Genomic DNA, 24,630 nt, shown 5'->3' with positions numbered 1-24,630 from the left:
AAGGAGCAAGAATCGAGTCACTAATTTGCTTCGAGTCATCTGTATCTGTTGTTGCCTATTCAAAAAAATTGTTACAATTTTCCGAAGTGTCTACATTTTTTTGCATTTTACAAATGGGCGTTCTTATCTGCAGAGAGTGCTATCAGGGAGCCCATGACTGCACTTTGTAAGTTTATGTGAGATAAGGACAACTTGGAATTTGTGAAGCCATTAACCCTTGGTGACCCAGGATGCTAACATGTAAAAGTACAAAGATTTAATGCACTGTAAGATTTTTAAATTATTGCACTAATTACAAAATGGCCGTCCAAAAAAAGAGGACTTCAGAAGGTCCTACAACAGCCAAAAGTGAGCTTACCTAATACCTTAAGAGATGGACCCTCTTTAATGCATTTTAAGATAATGAAAAAGCAATATCTACTTTACATTTTTTAGGAAAGATCAGGAAAAAGATTGAAATATCATAATGTACCCAACGCTTATAGTTATATCCCAAATTCCCTTGTAAAATAATCGAAAGGCACCTGCTAAATTGTTGTCCGGGCTCTCAGATCCTTGGCTCCTTCCACTTTGGTAAGGGGTGACGTTGATGCAATCACTGGAGGTTTCTGTGGGCACCTCTGGTCCCTGTTGGTCTTTAGGCCCAAATAAGCAGCGCATGCATGATCTATAGTCTTGGAAAACCAATAGACCCACAATGTTTACTCCCAACCCAAGTGTGCCAACGATCAGCACCAACTCAGGATCATCAATTTTTTCAGGTTTGGCCAGTCTTAGTATAGAGTCCACCAAGATGGTAAAGCAAAGAGCGGTGAGGAAGACGGCATTGCACAGTGCCCCCACCACTTCTGCTCGAGTGTACCCGTAGGTAGCTTGGGGTCCCCTGCTCTGTCGCCTAGATATACGGGAGGCTGTGATGCCAACACACAGAGAGATCAAATCTGACAACATGTTAAAGGAGTCAGAGATTAGCGCGATGGAGTTGCCCAAGTAGCCCGAAACTAACTCTGCCACAAAAAAGATGACTGTGATGACCAACATGAAGATGAGTCTGCAGGTCTTCCCGGTGTAGCGACCCATTGTGGGCACTGGTGGTCCTTACAGTGGGTTCTTGGAATTCAGAGGTCTTGCAGTGGGGTCAGGTATAGAGCCACTGTCAGCTAATAATGTGGCTCAGAGACCTACTCTTTTTGCTCTCCCTTTGGGCAGAGAGCATATGGTAGCAGGCAACTGGCGTTGTATTAGCCAGGGTGAGTAGTCTTACGCAGAGGGTTCCGTACAAATTTAATGCAGCAGAGTTTAGAAGGAAGATGGGAATGAAAGGCTGTAGAGCCAGAGGTTGCAGTTCAAGAAGGCACCTGGTTCAGGATGGTGGAGCATTTGGAAAGTTGCTTTGCTTCTTGCGCAGTGGGGGGCGCTAAAGTTGTGCACTTGGTGTAGAAGAGCACAAAAAAGTATTGATGTCCTCTGTGGTGCAGGTGGTACAGAAGGGCTAGTGCTGCTGTTCCCCAGTGCAGAGGAGCTGGTGGTCCTCTTCTGGTTGGTGCAAAATGGCTACAAGTGTTCTGTGGCAGGTGGTCCTATCCTGGGTCCTGTTTCTCTCAGGGAAATGGATCAGGGCTTTTGGAGCTCCAGTTTATATATGAGGCTGAGATAAGGACAGTTGCTGTGTCAGGATTAGCTCACTAACCAGCCCTGGCCGCTCCTATTTTCCAACACGTACACAGGGTAATGTGACAGCCTGGACCTCCTCCTGTTACCTCTTATTATTTCTTCTGCATAATTAGCACTTGGCACGAATGGCAGTGATTCCCTATAGTACTATATGAGCTGGTGTCCTCAGAGCCTCCGCTGGCTGAGTGATCCTACATCAAATCTGATTCTGGAAAAGCTGGGACTCATCCTGCTTTCCCAATAGCAAGAAAGGCAATACCATTCAGCAAGACCTGGGTTACTACCCATCTAGGAGCAATACTGAGGTGCAATAAATGGAATCAATCATGATATGTATATGATATAACATTTTATGCAAGGGCGTACATAGAAATCATAGGACCCATAGCAGAAGTCCTAATTGGCCCCCCTACCCTAAAACAAAATAATATCCGATGGGGTCACAGAAGAGCATATGTCACAACTTTGCAGACCTTACAAAATAATTTTGCCATTATCGAAGCCCCTTAGTGATCCCACGCATTAAGATACCCCTCTCATGGCCCCCAAAAAGTATGAAGCAAACAAAAGTGCTCCCTAAACACAATAAAATACCATCACAGTGAATTCCTCTGCAGTACCCTCCACACGCAAAGTATGATGTCACTACAGTAGCCCCTGCAAAGTATAATACCCCCCATTGTGACCACAGCACAGTATGATGGCCCCACACAGCCGTCCACACAGTATGATGGCCCCCACACAGCCCTCCACATAATATGATGACCCCCACACAGCCTTCCACACAATATGATGCCCCCACACAGCATGATGGCCCCCACACAGCCCTGCACACAATATGATGCCCCCCACACAATATGATGGCCCCCACACAGCCCTCCACACAGTATGATGGCCCCCACACAGCCCTCCACACAATATGATGGCCCCCACACAGACCTCCACACAATATGATGGTCCCCACACAGCCCTCCATACAATATGATGGTCTCCACGCAGCCCTTCACACAATATGATGGTCCCCACACAGCCCTCCATACAATATGATGGCCTCCACGCAGCCCTTCACACAATATGATGGTCCCCACGCAGCCATTCACACAATATGATGGTCCCCACACAACCCTCCTCACAATATGATGGCTCCCACGCAGCCCTCCACACAATATGATGGCCCCCACGCAGCCCTTCACACAATATGATGGTCCCCACACAGCCCTCCACACAATATGATGGTCTCCACGCAGCCCTTCACACAATATGATGGTCCCCACGCAGCCCTTCACACAATATGATGGTCCCCACACAGCCCTCCTCACAATATGAGGGCACCCACGCAGCCCTTCACACAATATAATGGTCCCCATGCAGCCCTTCACACAATATGATGGTCCCCATGCAGCCCTTCACACAATATGATGGTCCCCACGCAGCCCTTCCCACAATATGATGGTCCCCACACAGCCCTCCACACAATATGATGGCTTTCTACACTGGTTGTGCACCAGTTCAGACTAGTTCTCTGTTCAGTCAGTTTACCTACTTGCTTTCTACACAGCCCTCCACACAGTATGTTGGCCCCCCACACAGTATGATGGCCCTTCATACAGTATAGCGGCCCCCATAACCATCCACAGTATGATGGTCTCCACACAACCTTCCACACAATATGATATGCCCAACACAACCCTCCTCACAGTATACTGTCCCCCCACATAGCCCTGCAAACTGTATGTCAACGGCGCTGCAGCCAATCAATGAGCTCAGCAGCTCTGAGCTGTTTATGCCGTCAACATGGCAAAAGTAGCTGAGCTCATTAATTAGCTGCAGTGCTGCCAAAATAACGTCAGGACCAGGGTTGAGCGACCTTCACTTTTATAGGATCGGGTCGGGTTTCACGAAACCCGACTTTTGGAAAAGTCGGGACGAGTCAAATCGGCCGATCCTATAAAAAAGTCGGGGTCGGCCGAAACTCGAAACCCAATGCAGTGCATTGGGTTTCCATGGTTCCCAGAGTCTGAAGGAGCGGAAACTCTCCTTCAGGCCCTGGGATCCATATTTAAGTGTAAAATATAGAATTAAAATAAAAAATATTGCAATACTTACCCTCTGACGCGCCCTGGTACTAACCGGCAGCCTTCCTCCTTCGAATCCGCGCTTCTAGGACCTTGCCGTGACGTCGCGGTGACGTCGCGGCTTGTGATTGGCCGCGCGGCCGCCCATGTGACCGCTCGCGCGGCCAATCACAAGCCTTCCTTCCTAAGAATCAGCCCTTCCAGGACCTTCGGTGACGTCGCGGGTGACGTCGCGGCTTGTGATTGGCCGCGCGAGCGGTCACATGGGCGGCCGCGCGGCCAATCACAAGCCGAGACGTCACCGCGACGTCACGGCAAGGTCCTAGAAGCGCGGATTCGAAGGAGGAAGGCTGCCGGTTAGTACCAGGGCGCGTCAGAGGGTAAGTATTGCAATATTTTTTATTTTAATTCTATATTTTACACTTTAATCTGAATTCTGATACCAATTCCCGATATCTTAAACATATCGGGAATCGGGATCGGAATTCCGATTCCAGATTCAAAAGATCGCCGACTTCATGGCCGACCCCCCACTGGGGTCGGGTCGGGTTTCATGAAACCCGACCTTGCCAAAAGTCGGCGACTTTTGAACAATTTCGACCCGTTTCGCTCAACCCTAGTCAGGACTGCATCCAATATCAAACAATGGGAGCAGCAGCAGATGCTCAGCACTGGTTTCGATGAGGGTAGTAAAATACTGATTATTTGTTTTTTAAACAAAATGCAGTCTGTGGCTAGGGAATTTCTGAAACCGAAAAACCCCATTAAGAATATTCCATCAAATGGGTCTCACTTCAGGCACGCTCACTCAGCAATTTTCAGAACTCAAGTGAATGGAGAGAGGTGCTTATAAATAAGAACTGTACAAAACAGGTACTCGTCCTCAAGATAGGCGGGACCTGCAAGTAGCAGGCATATATGGCATATCCTTGGGATATAGCATAAATGGCCGATATGATACTACCCCTTTAAAGAGAATCTGTCAGCAGGTGTCACATCAGGTATAATATTAATCAACGTCACAGTACCCTTATGGCCATGCCTTTAGCTTGTAGGGCTAAATCCTGCTGACAGGTTCTCTTTAAGGAGGTTTTTGGGCAAAGGTTTCTTGGTGCTTGATGGAGTTTTTGATTTTTCTAAAAAAAAGAAAAGTGCTGTATATGGGTGTTGCAGTCCTGAAACTTAGGCTTCATCGGAAGTCAATTTTTCACGGATAGAACACGTTCCCATTACAGTCTATGGGGCTGTTTACATGTCTGTGGGTTTTTTTGTGGACCGAGATGTGTTCATTTTTACGAGTCACAGATCAAACGCACCCATTCAAATCAATGGATCTGTGGGAAAATGAACAGCAGACGCCATCTGTGTGATATCTGAATGCTGCCTGTGTTTTACTGTTAAATGGATAGGAGATGCTTGGAAATTTTACAAGCATGCATGTGTGGCACCCCAGGAGTCCAGTTGCAACAGTGGCATTGCCCCCCTCACAGGGGGAGATGTCATGCCTGGAAGCAAGGAGGGGTCCCCTTACCAGGTATCACTAGCATCCAACACTTTTCCTCACCCCAGACCAGAAGGGGGAGCTCTAACACCAGGTTTCAGGGGAGCTTCCCTATAAGTTCTTAAATGGTGAAAACAACTATGTGTGGTGCACAAGTAGGGGCCCAATCCGTATCAAGTTTTTTATATAAACTTGGCACACACTAAGTGGATGCAGTGAAGAATTTAATGAAATGCAGTACATACAGTAACAGCTGACGTTTCGGTCACAGCGACCTTCATCAGAGCACTAAAGTAATGTACTGTATCGTATGTTGGAACAAAGTGCCTCTGATGAGGGTCGCGGTGACCGAAATGTCAACTGTTATTATATGTACTGCATTTCATTAAATTCTTCACTGCATCCACTTCGTGTATGCCAAGTTTATATTAAAAAGAATCCCTATAAGTTCTGGCCTGGAGGTGGAGTTAGTTAGTCTGAGTTTGAGAGAGAGAGTGAGAGGAGAGGAGAGAAGTCGAGGAGAATCTGGGGAGTGGAGCTGTAACCAAGCTCACCCCAGAGCTGAGCGTTAGAAACCGGACACCGGAGTCCGTGGTTGCGTGGGTGCAGCACCCCAGGTTACCTTCGGGGAAGGTGATGTCATGTTCAGAGGCAAAGGAGTTCTCTTCACCAGGTAAGGCACACACATGCAACACATTCTGAATCCAGGCCAGGAGGGGGAGCTCAATACCCGGATTCAGGGGAGCTTCCCTATGCTTTACATATCCTGACCTAGAGGAGGAGCCTCAGCTAGTTAGTTGTTCAGAGACACTGAAGGAGAAGGAAGTCTGGAACTGAGTGCAGACAGAAAGGCCTGATAGCCACGAGGGAGCTGCAGCCTCTAGAAGGACAGATAACCTGGAGTGGTTGTATGTGGAGTAGCCGGAAGGGAAGCAGCACAGTAGAGGAACAGAGCTCAGAGGGGAACTGTGGCAGGGCACCCTCAGTGCTGAAGCGCAGTAGCCGGCAACCGGGAGCCCGAGGCTCTCATGGGACTCTAGGACACGGAGCAGAACAGGAGGGCACGACACTACACGTTACCTGCCTGCACCACGCCTGAGACGCAGCAGCACCTGAGGAGCCCGTGGCATGTTAGAGTCCCTGTAAAAAGGCTCAAGCTGCCTGTCGTGCAGGTACCTGTCCCAGGACAGGGGGAAACTGGAGGACCCTGTCGGAAGCTTCAGGCAGCAGGAACCTAACCTTGGAAGGCGCTAGTTGGAAAGGCTCATAAACCTCTACTGGTACAGGAGAACTCTCACTTGCCTTTGAGCCAGCCGGACCACCATCATCTATGCCCGGTACCCTGGACTGTGGCCTGTCACCCACAAGTAAACCAGGTAAAGACTTACAACTTGTCTCCTCTCATTTATTCACCGGCTATACCATCTACGCCACACATGATAGGACCCATGGGGACCCCGCTTCACCTGTGGGAAGTGTAACATCTGGGCTGCTGCAACATCCCCCAGGGGACCCCTTTAATGCAGCATCGGTCCCCCTATTGACCAAACTCCACAGGTGGCGTCACCACAAACTCTGAACATTTAACCTCCTTTAATGTTGATGCTCAGGGCCACTGACTGGGTCGCAGCCACCGTGACATCCCCTTTTGCGACTGTACCCGGTACCGAGTATCCCACTGCCCTGTGGGAGCGTCAGGGGTACTGAAGTCCCGGCTGTTAAACCCGATGGGCAGGAGATTGCAGGTCTCCTGGCCCACCTAACACCCAGCAGCACAGCAGCATTCCATAGCCTGGAGCCGCCAAGAAGGAGCAACACCTGTAATAGGCTCAATTGGCCTGCCATGCTAGTAATGTTTCATTCTAACTGTCAGACAGTGAGAGGAACTTGAGCAGAGCTTAAAGCAGCAAGGACCTAACAGGACAGCGCAGTAGGAAGACCTCCGAACCCACCTGGCTAGGTGGATCCTAAATTGCTTCCAGGCTGCCCGGATCTCCATTACAAACTGTTACCCGTGCCCTGGACTGCACATTCAGCCATCGAGTAAAGGAAAAGAAAGCTACAGCCCTTGTGTCCTCCAGTCATTTCTAGCACCCTCAGTCCTGCACCCCAATGTCCACGATCCCTTATAACAGTTATAACAGTACTGGTAGCCCTGGGGCCCTGCTCCACCTGTGAGGAGCAGAACCATCCCAGTTGCATCACCAGCGGTCCCCTTAAGCAGCGTCGGCCATCCATTGACGAACACCACGGGTGGTGTAATGAACTAATCCCCTATAAACCCCTATTTCCCTCATCATTTTATTGCGCGCCCAGGGCCAAGGACCGGGTCACTGCTGCCGTGACAACCCCCTGAGGAACTGCTCGACCCGGATGGAGCACCCCACGGCCCTTGCGGGCGTCGCAAATGGATTGTAAAAACAGACACACAGACGAAAAATGAATGAAAATTGGATCCAGCACACTAATAACCTACAAGAGCAAAACCGATGTCTAACTGAGGCCTTACACTGAATAATGCTGATACGCAATACCAGACACAGCCATAGACAAGAGTGGCGCTGTTCTGTAAAAATTAGAGCTTGGATCTGATCGGTTCCAGTATTGTAATTTTTAGGCTAATCATGTGTATAAGGAATATTACATGCACCAGAAGGGTACGCCGTTCTGTTTCCATAGGTCCACACGTCCGAGCCGCTGAGCTCAATAACTGGCTGCAGCGATGTTAATGTTATGTCACCGCTGCAACCAATCAACAAAAAAACAGGGAAGTGGCGGAGACTCGGGAGGTTGAGTAAAGCTCAGTTTGGTGTTTTTACAAGTTACTTAGCATATGAGCAAAAAATTGTTGTAAGGGAACAGCCCCTTAAGTGAAGAAAGCTTCCCCTTTAAAGGAACGTAGACAGGGCAAACAGCCTAGAGTAAAAAAAAAAAAATTGATAAAAAAAATTATGGTTGGAACTGTTTTTTTATAAGGTTTTATTCATATATTCCTGTCACTTTACAAGAAAATGGACTGTTTGGAGTTTATCTTAATTCGTTTAATGCTTCGTTTTTCATCTGTTTGCGTCGCCTGTGTCCGTGTTTACCGCCCATATGTCATGGGATGGAGCTTCTTAGCATAATAAAAAGGACAGCGTTTAATTTAGTTTTCTGACCCATCATTATATGTCCACAAAACCAATGAGAATAGGACACGTCTCCATGTTTTTTTTTATAAAAAAAAGCTGTCCGTTGTCCATAGCAACCAATCACAGAGCAGCATTCATTTTGCAGGTGCAGTTTCAAAAGTGAATGCTGCGCTGTAATTGGTTGCTATTAGGCAACAAAGACACTAAGTCGGTTTTCATAAACATGGCCCCAAGGTGTCCGTGGAAAATTCTCTCAGAATATGGTCAGAAAAACATTGATGGCGGCTCTTTTCATATATTATATATATATGTATATATATATATATATATATATATATATACTAGCTGAAGAGCCCGCCATTGCCTGGGCATAGTAAATATCTGTGGTTAGTTATAGCACCTCACTTCTGTTATTTTCCCATGACGCCTCTCATTTTCCCCATCACATCTTTCATTTTCCCTCTCACATCTCTCATTTTCTCCCTCACACCTCTCATTTTCCCCCTCGCTCCTCTTATTTCCCCCCTTACTCCTCTCATTCCCCCCTAACACTTGTCATTTCGACCTCACATCTGTCATTTTCCGATCACTCCACTATTTTCCCTCACTCCTCTCATTTTGCACTCACCTTTTCATTTTCACCTCACACCTCTCATTTTCACATCAGTATATACATGTTTGTCATCTCCCTTATATATAGTATACACCTGTATGTCATCTCCTGTATATAGTATATACCTGTATGTCATCTCCCCTGTATATAGTATATACCTGCTGTGTGTCATCTCCCCTGTATATAGTATATACCTGTATGTCATCTCCTGTATATAGTATATACCTGTAGGTCATCTGCTCCTGTATATAGTATATACCTGTGTGTCATCTCCTCCTGTATATAGTATATACCTGTATGTCATCTCCTCCTGTATATAGTATGTACCTGTATGTCATCTCCTCCTCTATATAGAATATACCTGTGTGTAATCTCTCCTGTATATAGTATATACCTGTGTGTTATCTCCCCTGTACATAGTATATATCTGTATGTCATTTCCTCCTGTATTACACCTCATTCACACGTTATTTGGTCAATATTTTTACCTCGGTATTTGTAAGCTAAATTGGCAGCCTGATAAATCCCCAGCGAACAGGAAGCCCTCCCCCCTGGCAGTATATATTAGCTCACACATACACATAATAGACAGGTTATGTGACTGACAGCTGCCGGATTTCCTATATGGTACATTTGTTGCTCTTGTAGTTTGTCTGCTTATTAATCAGATTTTTATTTTTGAAGGATAATACCAGACTTGTGTGTGTTTTAGGGCGAGTTTCGTGTGTCAAGTTGGGTGTGTTGAGTTGCGTGTGGCGACATGCATGTAGCGACTTTTGTGAGATGTGTTTTGTGTGGCGACATGCATGTAGCAACTTTTTGTGTGTCGAGTTGCATGTGACAGGTTAGTGTAGCAAGTTGTGTGCAGCAAGTTTTGCGCATGGCGAGTTTTGCGCGTGGCGAGTTTTATGTGTGGTGCCTTTTGAGTATGTGCAAGTTTTGTGTGAGGCAACTTTAGCATGTGTTGCAACTTTTGTGCATGTGGCAATTTTTCCGCGTGTGCAAGTTTTGCGTGTCGCGAGTTTTCCCATGAGGTGAGTTTTGCACGTGTGGCGAGTTTTGCGTGAGCCTAGTTTTGCATGTGGTGAGTTTTGCGCGTGGCGAGTTTTGAGCGGAGACTTTTGTGTTTCGACTTTTATGTGGCGAGGTTGGTGTATGTGTGGTGAAATGTGTGCTGAGGGTGATATGTGTTCAAGCACGTGGAAATGTGTGGCACATTTTGTGTGTGTGTTCATATTCCTGTGTGTGGTGAGTATCCCATGTCGGGGCCCTACCTTAGCAACTGTACGGTATATACTCTTTATTGCTCTCATTCTTTAAGTCCCCCTTGTTCACATCTGGCAGCTGTCAATTTGCCTCCAACACTTTTCCTTTCACTTTTTCCCCATTATGTAGATAGGGGCAAAATTGTTTGGTGAATTGGAAAGCGCAGGGTTAAAATTTCACCTCACAACATAGCCTATGACGCTCTCGGGGTCCAGACGTGTGACTGTGCAATATTTTGTGGCTGTAGCTGCGACGCCTCCAACACTTTTTCTTTCACTTTTTCCCCATTATGTAGATAGGGGCAAAATTGTTTGGTGAATTGGAAAGCGCGGGGTTAAAATTTCGCCTCACAACATAGCCTATGACGCTCTCGGGGTCCAGACGTGTGACTGCAAAATTTTGTGGCTGTAGCTGCGACGGTGCAGATGCCAATTCCGGACATACACACACACACATACACACACACATTCAGCTTTATATATTAGATATATATATACATACACATATATACATGTACAGTACAGACCAAAAGTTTGGACACACCTTCTCATTTAAAGATTTTTATGTATTTTCATGACTATGAAAATTGTACATTCACACTGAAGGCATCAAAACTATGAATTAACACATGTGGAATTATATACTTAACAAAAAAGTGTGAAACAACTGAAAATATGTCTTACATTCTAGGTTCTTCAAAGTAGCCACCTTTTGCTTTGATGACTGCTTTGCACCCTCTTGGCATTCTCTTGATGAGCTTCAAGAGGTAGTCACCGGGAATGGTCTTCCAACAATCTTGAAGGAGTTCCCAGAGATGCTTAGCACTTGTTGGCCCTTTTGCCTTCACTCTGCGGTCAAGCTCACCCCAAACCATCTCGATTGGGTTCAGGTCTGGTGACTGTGGGGGCCAGGTCATCTGGCGTAGCATCCCATCACTCTCCTTCTTGGTCAAATAGCCCTTACACAGCCTGGAGGTGTGTTTGAGGTCATTGTCCTGTTGAAAAATAAATGATGGTCCAACTAAACGCAAACAGGATGGAATAGCATGCCGCTGCAAGATGCTGTGGTAGCCATGCTGGTTCAGTATGCCTTCAATTTTGAATAAATCCCCAACAGTGTCACCAGCAAAGCAACCCCACATCATCACACCCAGAGGTGTATCTAGCGTTTCTGGCACCCGGGGCAAGAATTCATTTTGGCCCCCCCCCTCCAAGGGCATATGCCCCCCGTCAGCCCCATCATTGCCCTCTCCTCCCCCCCCCCACACACACCATTCTCTTCTCTGCACATTCCCCTGCAGCGCGATACACACACACACAATACTGAGACACACACATACGCACACACTCACATACACACAAACACACATACATTCACACACACACACACATTCACACTCACATTCACACACATACACACACTCACATACACACACACATACACACACTCCTCTCACCTCTCCTCGCGCTCTGCGCAGCAGCTCCATCGCCTTCCTCTGACACAGCCGGCCGCTGAATGATGACGTCATCCAGAGGCGCGTCTGTGTGAGAGGAAGCAGGAAGAAGACAGATCGTGCGGCTGGGCAGTGGAGCTGCAGGGATTTCTCCCTGCCCGCCGCAGCCACTCTGCAGGGGCTCCCCTCCCCCTCTGCACACACTGGGAGCCGGCACTCTGCAGCTTCTCTGTGCCGGCTGTCAGCTTGACAGTCGGCACAAAGAACAGCTGACTCCCAGTGCGGGGGGCGGCAGAATGCAGCCGCCGGGGGAGACACTGCGGACCGCCGAATTAGGTGGCCCGACTGCGCCCCCCCTGCCGGCTGCGCCCGGGGCACATGTCCCGGCTGCCCCCCCTAGATACGCCACTGATCACACCTCCTCCTCCATGCTTCACGGTGGGAACCAGGCATGTAGAGTCCATCCGTTCACCTTTTTTTGCGCCGCACAAAGACACGGTGGTTGGAACCAAAGATCTCAAATTTGGACTCATCATACCAAAGCACAGATTTCCACTGGTCTAATGTCCATTCCTTGTGTTCTTTAGCCCAAACAAGTCTCTTCTGCTTGTTGCCTGTCCTTAGCAGTGGTTTCCTAGCAGCTATTTTACCATGAAGGCCTGCTGCACAAAGTCTCCTCTTAACAGTCGTTGCAGAGATGTGTCTGCTGCTAGAACTCTGTGTGGCATTAACCTGGTCTCTAATCTGAGCTGCTGTTAACCTGCAATTTCTGAGGCTGGTGACTCGGATAAACTTATACTCAGAAGCAGAGGTGACTCTTGGTCTTCCTTTCCTGGGGCGGTCCTCATGTGAGCCAGTGTCTTTGTAGCGCTTGATGGTTTTTGTCACTGCACTTGGGGACACTTGCAAAGTTTTCCCATTTTTTCGGACTGACTGACCTTCATTTCTTAAAGTAATGATGGCCACTCGTTTTTCTTTACTTAGCTGCTTTTTTCTTGCCATAATTACAAATTATATAAAATACAAGTATATAATTCCACATGTGTTAATTCATAGTTTTGATGCCTTCAATGTGAATGTACAATTTTCATAGTCATGATAATACAGAAAAATCTTTAAATGAGAATGTGTGTCCAAACTTTTGGTCTGTACTGTATATATATATATATATATATATATATATATATATATATCAGTGAGTCTGGAGCAGCATTATACCCTATGCGGGGGCAGCATTATACCCTATGAGTGGGGTAGCATTATACCCTATGAGGGGGGCAACATTCCCTATGGGGGCAGAATTATACCCTATGAGGGGGGCAGCATTATTCCCTATGGGGGCAGCATTATACCCTATAAGGGGAGGAAGCATTATTCTTTAGGGGGGCAGCATTATACCCTATGAGGGGGACAGCATTATTCCCTATGAGGGGACAGCATTATACCCTATGAGGGTGCAGCATTATTCCCTATGGGGGCAGCATTATACCCTATGAGGGGGGCAGCATTATTCCCTATGGGGGCAGCATTATACCCTATGTGGGGGGCAGCATTATTCCCTATGAAGGGGCAGCATTATACCCTATGAGGGGGCAGCATTATTCCCTATGGGGGCAGCATTATACCCTATGAGGGGGGCAGCATTATTCCCTATGGGGGCAGCATTATACCCTATGTGGGTGCAGCATTATTGCCTATGGGGGCAGCATTATACCCTATGAGGGGGGCAGCATTATTCCCTATGGGGGCAGCATTATACCCTATGTGGGGGGCAGCATTATTCCCTATGAAGGGGCAGCATTATACCCTATGAGGGGGGCAGCATTATTCCCTATGGGGGCAGCATTATACCCTATGTGGGGGGCAGCATTATTCCCTATGAAGGGGCAGCATTATACCCTATGAGGGGGCAGCATTATTCCCTATGGGGGCAGCATTATACCCTATGAGGGGGGCAGCATTATTCCCTATGGGGGCAGCATTATACCCTATGTGGGGGTAGCATTATACCCTATGAGGGGGCAGCATTATTCCCTATGGGGGCAGCATTATACCCTATGAGGGGGGCAGCATTATTCCCTATGGGGGCAGCATTATACCCTATGTGGGGGGCAGCATTATTCCCTATGAAGGGGCAGCATTATACCCTATGAGGGGGCAGCATTATTCCCTATGGGGGCAGCATTATACCCTATGAGGGGGGTAGCATTATTCCCTATGGGGGCAGCATTATACCCTATGTGGGGGGCAGCATTATTCCCTATGAAGGGGCAGCATTATACCCTATGAGGGGGCAGCATTATTCCCTATGGGGGCAGCATTATACCCTATGTGGGGGGCAGCATTATTCCCTATGAAGGGGCAGCATTATACCCTATGAGGGGGCAGCATTATTCCCTATGGGGGCAGCATTATACCCTATGAGGGGGGCAGCATTATTCCCTATGGGGGCAGCATTATACCCTATGTGGGGGGCAGCATTATTCCCTATGAAGGGGCAGCATTATACCCTATGAGGGGGCAGCATTATTCCCTATGGGGGCAGCATTATACCCTATGAGGGGGCAGCATTATTCCCTATGGGGGCAGCATTATACCCTATGAGGGATCAGCATTATACCCTATGAGGGGGCAGCATTATTCCTTATGGGGGCAGCATTATACCCTATGAGGGGGGCAGCATTATTCCCTATGGGGCAGCATTATATCCTATGAGGGGGACAGCATTATTTCCTATGGGGGCAGCATTTTTCCCTATGAGGGGGGCAGCATTATTCCCTATGGGGTCAGCATTATACCCTATGGGGGGGCAGCATTATACTGTATGATGGGGTAGCATTAATCTCTATGGGGAGATACATTATACCCTATGGATGACAGCATTGTACCCTATTGGGGAGCTGCATTGTATCCTATGAGGGGAGTAGCCTTATTCCCTATAGGGGAGCTGCATTGTACACTATAAGGGGGCAGCATTATTCCCTATGGGGGAAGCTGCATTATATCCTATGGGGGGCAGCATTATTCCCTATGGGGGAAGCTGCATTATATCCTATGGGGGAGCTGTATTATACCCTATGAGGGAGGGCAGCATTATTCCCTATAGGGGAAGCTGCATTATACCCTATAGGGGGCAGCATTATTCCCTATGGGGGAAGCGGCATTACATCCTATGGGGGGAGCTGCATTATACCCTATGAGGGAGGGCTGCATTATACCCTATGAGGGGAGCTGCATTGTACCCTATCAGGGGGGCAGAATTATTCCCTATGGAGGAGCTGTATTGTACCCTATAAGTGGGGCAGCATTATTCCCTATGGAGGAAGCTGCATTATACCCTATGGCGGAGCTGAATTATACCCTATGAGATGAGGAAGAGCTGCATTATTCCTTATGGGGCAGCATTATACCCTATGAGGGGGGCAGCATTATATCCTATGAGGGGGACAGCATTATTTCCTATGGGGGCAGCATTTTCCCTATGAGGGGGGCAGCATTATTCCCTATGGGGTCAGCATTATACCCTATGGGGGGCAGCGTTATACTGTATGATGGGGTAGCATTATTCTCTATGGGGAGATACATTATACCCTATGGATGACAGCATTATACTCTATTGGGGAGCTGCATTGTATCCTATGAGGGGAGTAGCCTTATTCCCTATAGGGGAGCTGCATTGTACACTATAAGGGGGCAGCATTATTCCCTATGGGGGAAGCTGCATTATACCCTATGGGGGGCAGCATTATTCCCTATGGGGGAAGCTGCATTATATCCTACGGGGGGAGCTGCATTATACCCTATGAGGGAGGGCAGCATTATTCCCTATAGGGGAAGCTGCATTATACCCTATAGGGGGCAGCATTATTCCCTATGGGGGAAGCGGCATTACATCCTATGGGGGGAGCTGCATTATACCCTATGAGGGAGGGCTGCATTATACCCTATGAGGGGAGCTGCATTGTACCCTATGAGGGGGGCAGCATTATTCCCTATGGAGGAGCTGTATTGTACCCTATAAGTGGGACAGCATTATTCCCTATGGAGGAAGCTGCATTATACCCTATGGGGGAGCTGAATTATACCCTATGAGATGAGGAAGAGCTGCATTATACCCTAAGAGGGGGCAGCATTATACTCTAAGAGGGGGGCAGCATGATACTCTGAAGGGGCTACATTATATTTTGTGGGGGGCTGCATTATGCTATATGAGGGGGGCTACATTATATTCTATAGAGGGGCTGCATTATACTCTGAGGGGGCTACATTATATTCTATGAGGCTGGTTGCATTATATTCTACGGGGGGTACATTATATTCTATGAGGCTACATTATACTATATTAGGGGGCTACTTTATATGCTATAAGGGGGCTACTTCTTTTTGTGGTCCCTTCTAACGCTGCAATATTAAGCTTTATCATTTCCATGCCATACCTTTGTCAGGGGGGCAAGTCTTTTCCCCCGGACTCAACCGCCTCCCAGCCATCAGTCAGCCCCTCAGTGCGCCGCCTCCTCTGTCTTCAGTCATGTACCCGGCACCTGCGCTGTGCTTTCCTTTTTCGGGCATGTGCCGTTTGCACTGCCTTCAACTCACATCACTTGATGTATTCATCTCGCGCCTGTGTGTAGCCGAGGCCCGAGATCCCGCCCAGCAGTGTGTCCTCAACTACACTGCATTTTATTTCAACCAAAAAAAACATAATTCTGGCGCTTTGATTTTTTTCCTTATTACTCCGTTTAACCAATGGGATTAATTCTTTTTATACTTTGATAGATGGGCGTTACTGAACACGGCATTTCCAAATATGTTTTTTATTGCTTTATTTTGAATGGGGGGTGATTTGAACTTTTATGTTTTTCAAATTTTTTAATATTTTAATAACATTTTTTTTTACTTTTCACTTGCTTCAATAGTCTCCATCGGAGACTAGAAGCTGCGATCATCTGATTGCCTATGCTACCAAAGCAGGGTGGTGCTCATAGCAATTCAGCAATGACAACCACAGGGGTCTGCTGCAGATCCCAGGTTGTCAGGCCAAGCCATTGGCGACCTGTGGTCATATGCAGGGCTGCCAGTAGAAATTTTGGGGCCCCATACTGGCAAATTTTTTGGGGCCCGTTTGAGATTCCACCCAGGCTCCACCCCAGCCCCGCCTCCACGCTCCACCCCTTGAACTGTCCACAGTCTCACCGCTCTCTCTTGGAAAAATTCCACTTCTCACCTATCACACATTAACAGTTCTCATCGCCAGATCACACATATAGCCGGCAGCTTTTGTTTTGGCCAAAAGATTTTTTAAGCCGCCACCATAACACAGTAGACACATTTGGCCGGGCCCTACTGTACTGTAACCTATTAAATATTTGTGAAAATATGCAATATAATTTAGGTATATTTTTATTTATTTTTCAATTTTAAAAATGACCAATAATATCACATTCAATGAACAAATACAACACCATGACCTGACCACATATTACCACCAGTGACCGAATAATAGCACATACAAAGAACAAATACCGTTACTCCATGTCCAGACCACATATTACCACCACAGTGATCGAATAATATCAAATACAGGGAACAAATACCACAACACCATGACCAGGCCACACATTACCACCAATGACTGAATAATATCACACACAAGGAACAAATACCCCGGCACCATGATCAGACACCATATTACCACCACAAAGTGACCAAATAGCACATACAAGGGACAAATACCGCAACACCATGTCCAGACTACATATTACCACCACATAGTGACTGAATACTACAATACTGATCAGTAATAAAAATAAAAAGCCCACAATACTATCACCATCAGTGCCATTATACACAGGAGATCTGTACTTAGTATGCAGTGTCTGTGTACAGGTAATAGTGATCACTGGTGGTATTATACACAGGACTTCTGTATAAGTGTAAAGTGGTGATGTCTTTTTTCTATCATAAACAGTGTTGATACAGTAACTGTGTTCAGCCACTGGAGGTCACCCTTGAGTATTAGACAGGATAATTACAATGTTGTTGCAGTAATTTTGTTCAGCCACCGGAGGTCACCCATGAGTAAAAGACAAGAAGATTCTGGAAACAGGACGGTGACCTCAGAGAGAGTTTCTGGGCGTTTGAGAAGAAGCAGCGCGGTGATGGAGAGTGGGGAATCCAGATCTTGAGGCATTCCTGTTTTGGGACTGTGTGATTTCAAGAAAGCTGTTCTTGTGAGTAAACAGAGAGTGTGACCGGTCACCGACTGTGTAGTTAGCTAGGGATAGCTAGATAGGAATCACAGCCTAATTAAAGACAGTCTTGCATTAAGAATTGCCTGATAACTAATAGACACTGTGTGGATTCCTGCGCTTCACGATTCTGGCTATGGGATATTCCTGGAATTATTTGTGAACTTTATCTGGATCTGCATCAGAAGATTTGGTGGCTCAAATCCCTATTTAATCTGCTGCTGGACATCTGTATAACAAATTCAGTTATTTACCATTGAAGCATATATTGTAAAAGAATACACTGAGCGCTCAACAATAAGACAGTGCACTGCGTATACATTGAGTATATACTGTTGTATATATATATATATATATATATATATGTTGGGAACAACCGGGTACCCGTGATCTATTGTATATTAGGCGGGAGGCGGGTGTAAGATTGTATTCCTGAGAGGACCATGTGTCACAGGGAGGGAGTGGTATAGTTGTGGCGTAGTCGGATTCCTGCCTGTGAAGCTGGCACTTGGGGTCTCTCAGGCTGCATAACTTGTATTTTGTGAGTTGTGGCTATCATTTTCTGTCATTCTGTCATTTTTTGCATAAGTTAAGTTGGTTTAATATCATATTGTGCTCTGAGTCATTCATAGCAGCGCCCTATTCTGCTCTCGAGCAGCGACCGGCATAACGGTCGTTACATTTTGGCGTAGTCGGCAGGATACGGTGTTCGCTATGGATGTTACTGATGGAACAGAAGGCGCTGTCGCTCCTGCTGTAGTTATTCACCCCCCTTCCCCCATTGTTTCTGGTAGAGATGGATAAGTGGGTTGCTCTGCCAAGGGAGCGCTGCTCAATCACCTGGCCAAGTTTGATGGATACAATCTGCTGCTCAGTGATTGGGAAGGCAGGTTAAAGAATGCCATTGCCTTGCTCGGTGTTAACCCCCGACTGCAGCCAGAAGTCGCACTGAATGCTTTGGAGGGGGATTCCCGCAAAGTTGTCTTGTTGAAATCCGAGGATAAGCGAAGAACAGTTGATGACATCATTCGGATATTGAAAAAAGCATTTGATCACGTGGCGGCGGCAGGGCATCTGCGAGTACAGTTTTTCGCTCGGACCCAGAGAGACGGAGAAAGTCTGATTCAGTATGCTATAGCGTTAGAGGAGCTGCATCAGGAGGTTAAAAGGAAGTCACCTGTGACTGTGGGTTCTGAGGCTGAGGTTGACAGTATTCTTCGGGATCAGTTCATTGTGGGGATCCAAAATGAGTGAATTGTTACTGAAAGCACGAAGTATTCCTGGTATTACGTATGCTGAAATTCAGGAAGAAGCAGTAGCACGGACCTTAGAAGTGAAGCCCGTTCTGCAGTGGAGTAACCTGCAAGTGGCTGATACACGAGGGCCGGGGCCAGATCCCATCCAGACACAGCTGGCGTCTTTATAGAAAACCATGGCAAGCCTGGCAGAGCAGATGCAGGTTCGGGAAACGCCTCCGCCTAACTCCTTTATTCCGTTGTATGGGCGGTTACCCCATACCTCAAGGGAAATGTCGACTGCTATAAGACCCTGGCCATCCAGAGGTCGGGCAAGAAGACCGGTGCAATGCTGGCGATGCAGGGAATTTGGTCATTTGCAGCGAGACTGCCAGTGGAAGCTGGCAGATGAAGACTCGTCATCAGTAAAAGAGAGGCCCTCGCTGTAGTTGGGCATACGGCGGGGCAGGAACGAAAATCAGTGCCCGATGTCTGTTCTGAGGATCTGATTGGGGACAGTCCCACTTTGGAGGTGCAGTTTGCAGGCAAGAAGGTGGCGTGCCTGGTGGATACCGGGTCGGAGGTGACTACAATGCCAATTAAGTTTTTTAAGGCGCACTTCGAAGGGACTGTCAAACCGGAGTCAGGACATCTATTATAACTGAAGGCCACCAATAATGAGGAAATCCCAGTGGTGGGCATTGTATGGATGAAGGTACAGCTGTGTGGTCAGGAGTTGGGGACCAAGGGAGTGGTGCTCGTGAAGACGCAGGCGAGGCCAAACCTTCCGGTGGCTCTGGGAATGAACATCTTGAGAGAGCTGGATTCCCTTCTGTTTGAACGTGATGGTCCGCGTTATTGGAAGCGGGCGACGCCCCACAAAGTCACTCAGAGAGTCCTGCAGCAGGTGGTCCGTTCGTGCGGCATTCAGAAGAGTTCGGCAGAAGGAAGAGCAGTGGGAGCGGTGTATGTCCCACGAGGGTCTGCTGTTGTGATCGGTCCGGGTCAAGAGAAGCTTGTATTGATGCCGGTAGGGACACACAGAAAACTGAATGGTGTGGAGGTGATTCTGGAACTGACCAGTCTGTCAGAAGACACGGACAGTCTAATGGTAGCTCGGACAGTGGCCGTTGTATGAGATGGAAGTGTACCAATAAGGTGCTTGAATCTGCAAGATCATGAGATGACTCTGGCAGCAGGCACCAAGCTGGCTGATGTATATGTGTGCGGTGAGAGAGTCATTCCCAAAAGTCAGTTTACATTGAGAGCAGACCGCAGGACTGCCTGGACCCTGTCAATGCAGACGACAACCGAAGAGTCCCCCACACCTGCATGGAATGGCAGGAAGATCATGGAGATTATGGAGGTGGATGAGTCCCACTTAACATTCGAGCAGGCGCGCAGGCTGGAAGATACACTGTGGGAATATCAGGCTGCTTTCTCCAGGGATGATGAAGACTTTGGTTGCACAAAGGCAGTGGAACATGAAATACCCACAGGAGATACCCCTCCGATTCGAGAGAGATATCGACAGATCCCGCCGAACCTCTATCAGGAGGTTAAGGGGATGATAGCCCAAATGCTAGACAATGGGGTGATCTGCCAGAGTCAGAGTCCTTGGGCTGCACCAGTCGTGTTGGTACGGAAGAAGGATGGGTCCATACGGTTTTGTGTTGATTACCGCAAGCTGAATGCACATACTGTACGTGATTCTTATCCGTTACCAAGAATCGAGGAATCCTTGTCCGCACTAGGGAAGGCGAAGTATTTCTCTACGATTGACTTAGCCAGTGGCTACTGGCAGGTGCCTGTGGCGGCTCGAGATCGGCAGAAGACAGCATTCATCTTGCTGATGGGTCTCTTCGAGTTTAACCGGATGCCTTTTGGACTGAGTAATGCCCCAGGAACATTTCAGCGATTGATGGAGTATTGCTTGGGTGATTACAATTTTGAATCTGTTTTGGTCTATCTGGATGATATAATCGTATTCGGAAATTCATTCGATGATCACCTAAAAAAGCTGCAAGTGTTGCACCAACTGAGAGACAATGGACTTAAGATCAAGCCAAAAAAATGTCAACTGTTCCGGATGCAGATTGAGTATCTGGGGCATGTAGTGTCGGCTGAGGGTGTGCGTCCGGCACCGAGTAAAATTGAGGCATTCAAGGGTGGCCCAGACCCAAGACCCAGAGAGAAGTGCAGGCATTTCTCTGTCTAGCCGGATACTATCGCCAATTTGTAAAAGACTTTGCTAAAGTGGCTGAGCCACTGAATGAGATGTTGAGAGGGACGGCGCAAGGGCCCAAGAACCAACCCATCCAATGGACAGATCGACAACAACAGGCATTTGATCGGATCCGGGATGCCCTTGTACAGGCACCTTTGTTGGCGTATGCACGTTTTGACCGACCTTTCATTCTGTACACTGACGGGAGCCTCCATGGCCTGGGAGCTGTGTTAGCCCAAGAGCAGGAGGGGCGTGAACGGGTTATTGCATACTCAGTCGGTCTCTAAGAGACACCGAGCGAAACCCAGATAATTATAGCTCGTTTAAGTTGGAGATGTTGGCCTTGGTGTGGACTATGACTGAGAAATTTGCAGAGTACCTTGCTGGCTCTGAGATTTTTGTGATGACTGACAATAATCCGCTGGCACACCTGGCAGTGGGATCGATTGGCCATAACGGAAGGGCTACTGTATCGCTGGATCTACATAGCGGCAGAGCTGGGGTACCATTGGCAGGTGGTGATCCCAGCCTCAATGGCTCCGGACATTGCCCGAGAGGCTCATACGCAGGGTGCACATTTTGGACCTGAAAAGACTTATAGATGGTTGCACCAATTTATGTACACACCTGGCTTGGAAGAAGTCGTGAAAGAGGTGTGTGCTAAGTGCCGGACCTGTGAATTGAATAAGTCCCCAGAACAGAGAGCTCCTGTTCAAACAATCGTGACGTCTGCCCCGCTGGAAGAATTAATGGTGGACTATCTGTCCATTGGGTACTCCAGCAGCGGTCATCATTCATGCCTGGTCATGACCGATCATTTCACAAAATTTGCTGTGGCCGTTCCCAATAAAGATCAGACTGCTAAGTCCGCAGCAGAGGCGATCTGTAAACATTTCATTCTGGTGTATGGGTGCCCTCAAAGAGTGCATTCAGACCAAGGTACCTGTTTTCAGGATCAGCTCATGACTGAGTTGCTGCAGGTCTATGGGATTCAGCAATCCCGGCAACGCCTTATCACCCGCAGGGAAATGGAGCTTGTGAGTGATTCAACCGAACGCTGCTCCAGATGCTGAGAACACTGGAACAAAGGCAAAAGGGTTGATGGCCTGAGTTTCTCCCTGAACTTATGTGGGCTTATAATAACAGAGTCCATAACACTACAGGGTTCATGCCTTATGCAATGATGTTCGGCCGGCCTGGACGAGAAATCAGGGAGCTGAGTCTGACGGTACCGGATGAGCCACAGTATCGTACAGCCAGTGAGTGGGTCCAGGATCACCAAAGAAAACTGCGAGAGATCCATCAGATAGTGAAAGAATGTGTACGGGATCATCCACACCGAGATCGAAAACCAGTGCACGGGGATGAGTTCCAGGTGGGTGACAGGGTGCTAGTGCGGGTTACACGTCCAGAGGGGAAGTTGAATGACAGGTGGGAGGATACACCTTACACAGTAGTGGAAAGGGTGTTCCCAGGAGGAAGTGTGTACATGGTGGTCCCTGAGGGGTGTATCGGACCTCGTCGCACGATGCATCGGAATTGGCTAAAGCGGTGGATATCCGACGCACCTGTCTGTTCCCCTGAGTTATCCGATCCAACGATGGTGCAACCGAGCAATGTTGAGTGTTACTGTTGGGATGACTGTGATGGCGATCTCCCAGAAATGCAGAGTCCGACAGTGCAAACTCCAGATATGCCCACTGATGTTACTGTTCCACCAGATACTACAAATGTTTCATTGAACCCGACAGGTACTGGCTTACGGAGGTCAGAGAGGAGCACAGCTGGAATTCCTCTGATACGATATAATCCTGATGAGTATATGTCGCTTGTGAGTTGTGAGAAGCCATTTGTCGGGACGCCAAATTGAAAGTAGGGTGGAGTGTAAAGTGGTGATGTCTTTTTTCTATCATAAACAGTGTTGATACAGTAACTGTGTTCAGCCACCGGAGGTCACCCTTGAGTAATAGACAGGATAATTACAATGTTGTGAGAAGCCATTTGTCGGGACGCCAAATTGAAAGTGGGGTGGAGTGTAAAGTGGTGATGTCTTTTTTCTATCATAAACAGTGTTGATACAGTAATTTTGTTCAGCCACCGGTAAAAGACAAGAAGATTCTGGAAACAAGACAGTTACCTCAGAGAGAGTTTCTGGGCGTTTGAGAAGAAGCAGCGCGGTGATGGAGAGTGGGGAATCCAGATCTTGAGGCATTCCTGTTTTGGGACTGTGTGACTGCAAGAAAGCTATTCTTGTGAGTAAACAGAGAAGTGTGACCGGTCACCGACAGTGTAGTTAGCTCACGATTCTGGCTGTGGGATATTCTTGTAATTATTTGTGAACTTTATCTGGATCTGCATCAGAAGATTTGGTGGCTCAAATCCCTATTTAATCCGCTGCTGGACATCTGTATAATAAATTCAGTTATTTACCATTGAAGCATATATTGTAAAAGAGTACACTCTGAGCGCTCAACAATAAGACAGTGCAATGCGTATACATTGAGTATATACTGTGATATATATATATATATGTTGGGAACAACCGGGTACCCATGATCTATTGTAAATTAGGCGGGAGGCGGGTGTAAGATTGTATTCCTGAGAGGACCACGTGTAGGCCCATTACAGGTAAGGGAGGGAGTGGTATAGTTGTGGGGTAGTCCGATTCCTATCTGTGAAGCTGGCACTTGGGGTCTCTCAGGCTCCATAACTTGTATTCTGTGAGTTGTGGCTGTTGTGGCCCATACTGCACTTGATACTTGACTATTGCACTTAAACACACGGGCTGATGACCGCATCATGCAGCTTTATATGAAAATCCCTATTTATTATAATTGCCAGACCTGAAATAACAAGCACTTTTCACCTATTGTGTCCCCCCATTTTCTTTTAGATTGTAAACTTGCGAGCAGGGACCTCACCCCTAATGTCACTGTTTAAATTGTCTTAACTTGTACTGAATTTATTGTCTGTACATGTCCCCGTTTAATTGTAAAGTGCTGCGGAATTTGTTGGCGCTATATAAATAAAAATTATTATTATTATTATATTGTGTTGGGAGAGAAAATTCTGTCATTTTTTGCATAAGTTCTAAAGAAAAGTTGGTTTAATATCATATTGTGCTCTGAGCAGCGCCATATTATGTTCTCAAGCAGCGACTGGCATAACGGTCGTTACATATAGTATACAGTGTATAGTGTCAGTGTA

The 24,630-nt window shown here is 47.3% G+C and overlaps 1 protein-coding gene across 3 annotated transcripts in view; it reads right to left on the bottom strand.

The window, feature by feature from the left end:
• LOC138681184 (calcium/manganese antiporter SLC30A10-like) overlaps positions 1 to 24,630 on the bottom strand; it is a 66,808-nt gene that overhangs the window by 19,122 nt on the left and 23,056 nt on the right. The window contains exon 1 of one of the 3 annotated variants that reach the window (XM_069768483.1): positions 525 to 1,674. The exons of 1 other annotated variant lie outside the window; for it this stretch is intronic. In XM_069768483.1, the coding sequence (XP_069624584.1) occupies positions 525 to 1,080 (556 nt within the window). In that variant the 5' untranslated portion in view covers positions 1,081 to 1,674. Of the gene's footprint in view, positions 1 to 524; positions 1,675 to 24,630 lie in introns of those variants that run through there. One more of the 3 variants, XM_069768481.1, reaches the window with a different exon arrangement.

The sequence above is a fragment of the Ranitomeya imitator genome, chromosome 5 (genome assembly GCF_032444005.1).
Source record: "Ranitomeya imitator isolate aRanImi1 chromosome 5, aRanImi1.pri, whole genome shotgun sequence".
NCBI lineage: Eukaryota > Metazoa > Chordata > Amphibia > Anura > Dendrobatidae > Ranitomeya > Ranitomeya imitator.
Note: the sequence above shows the minus strand (reverse complement) of the source record. Positions and strands in the feature narration are given on the sequence as shown.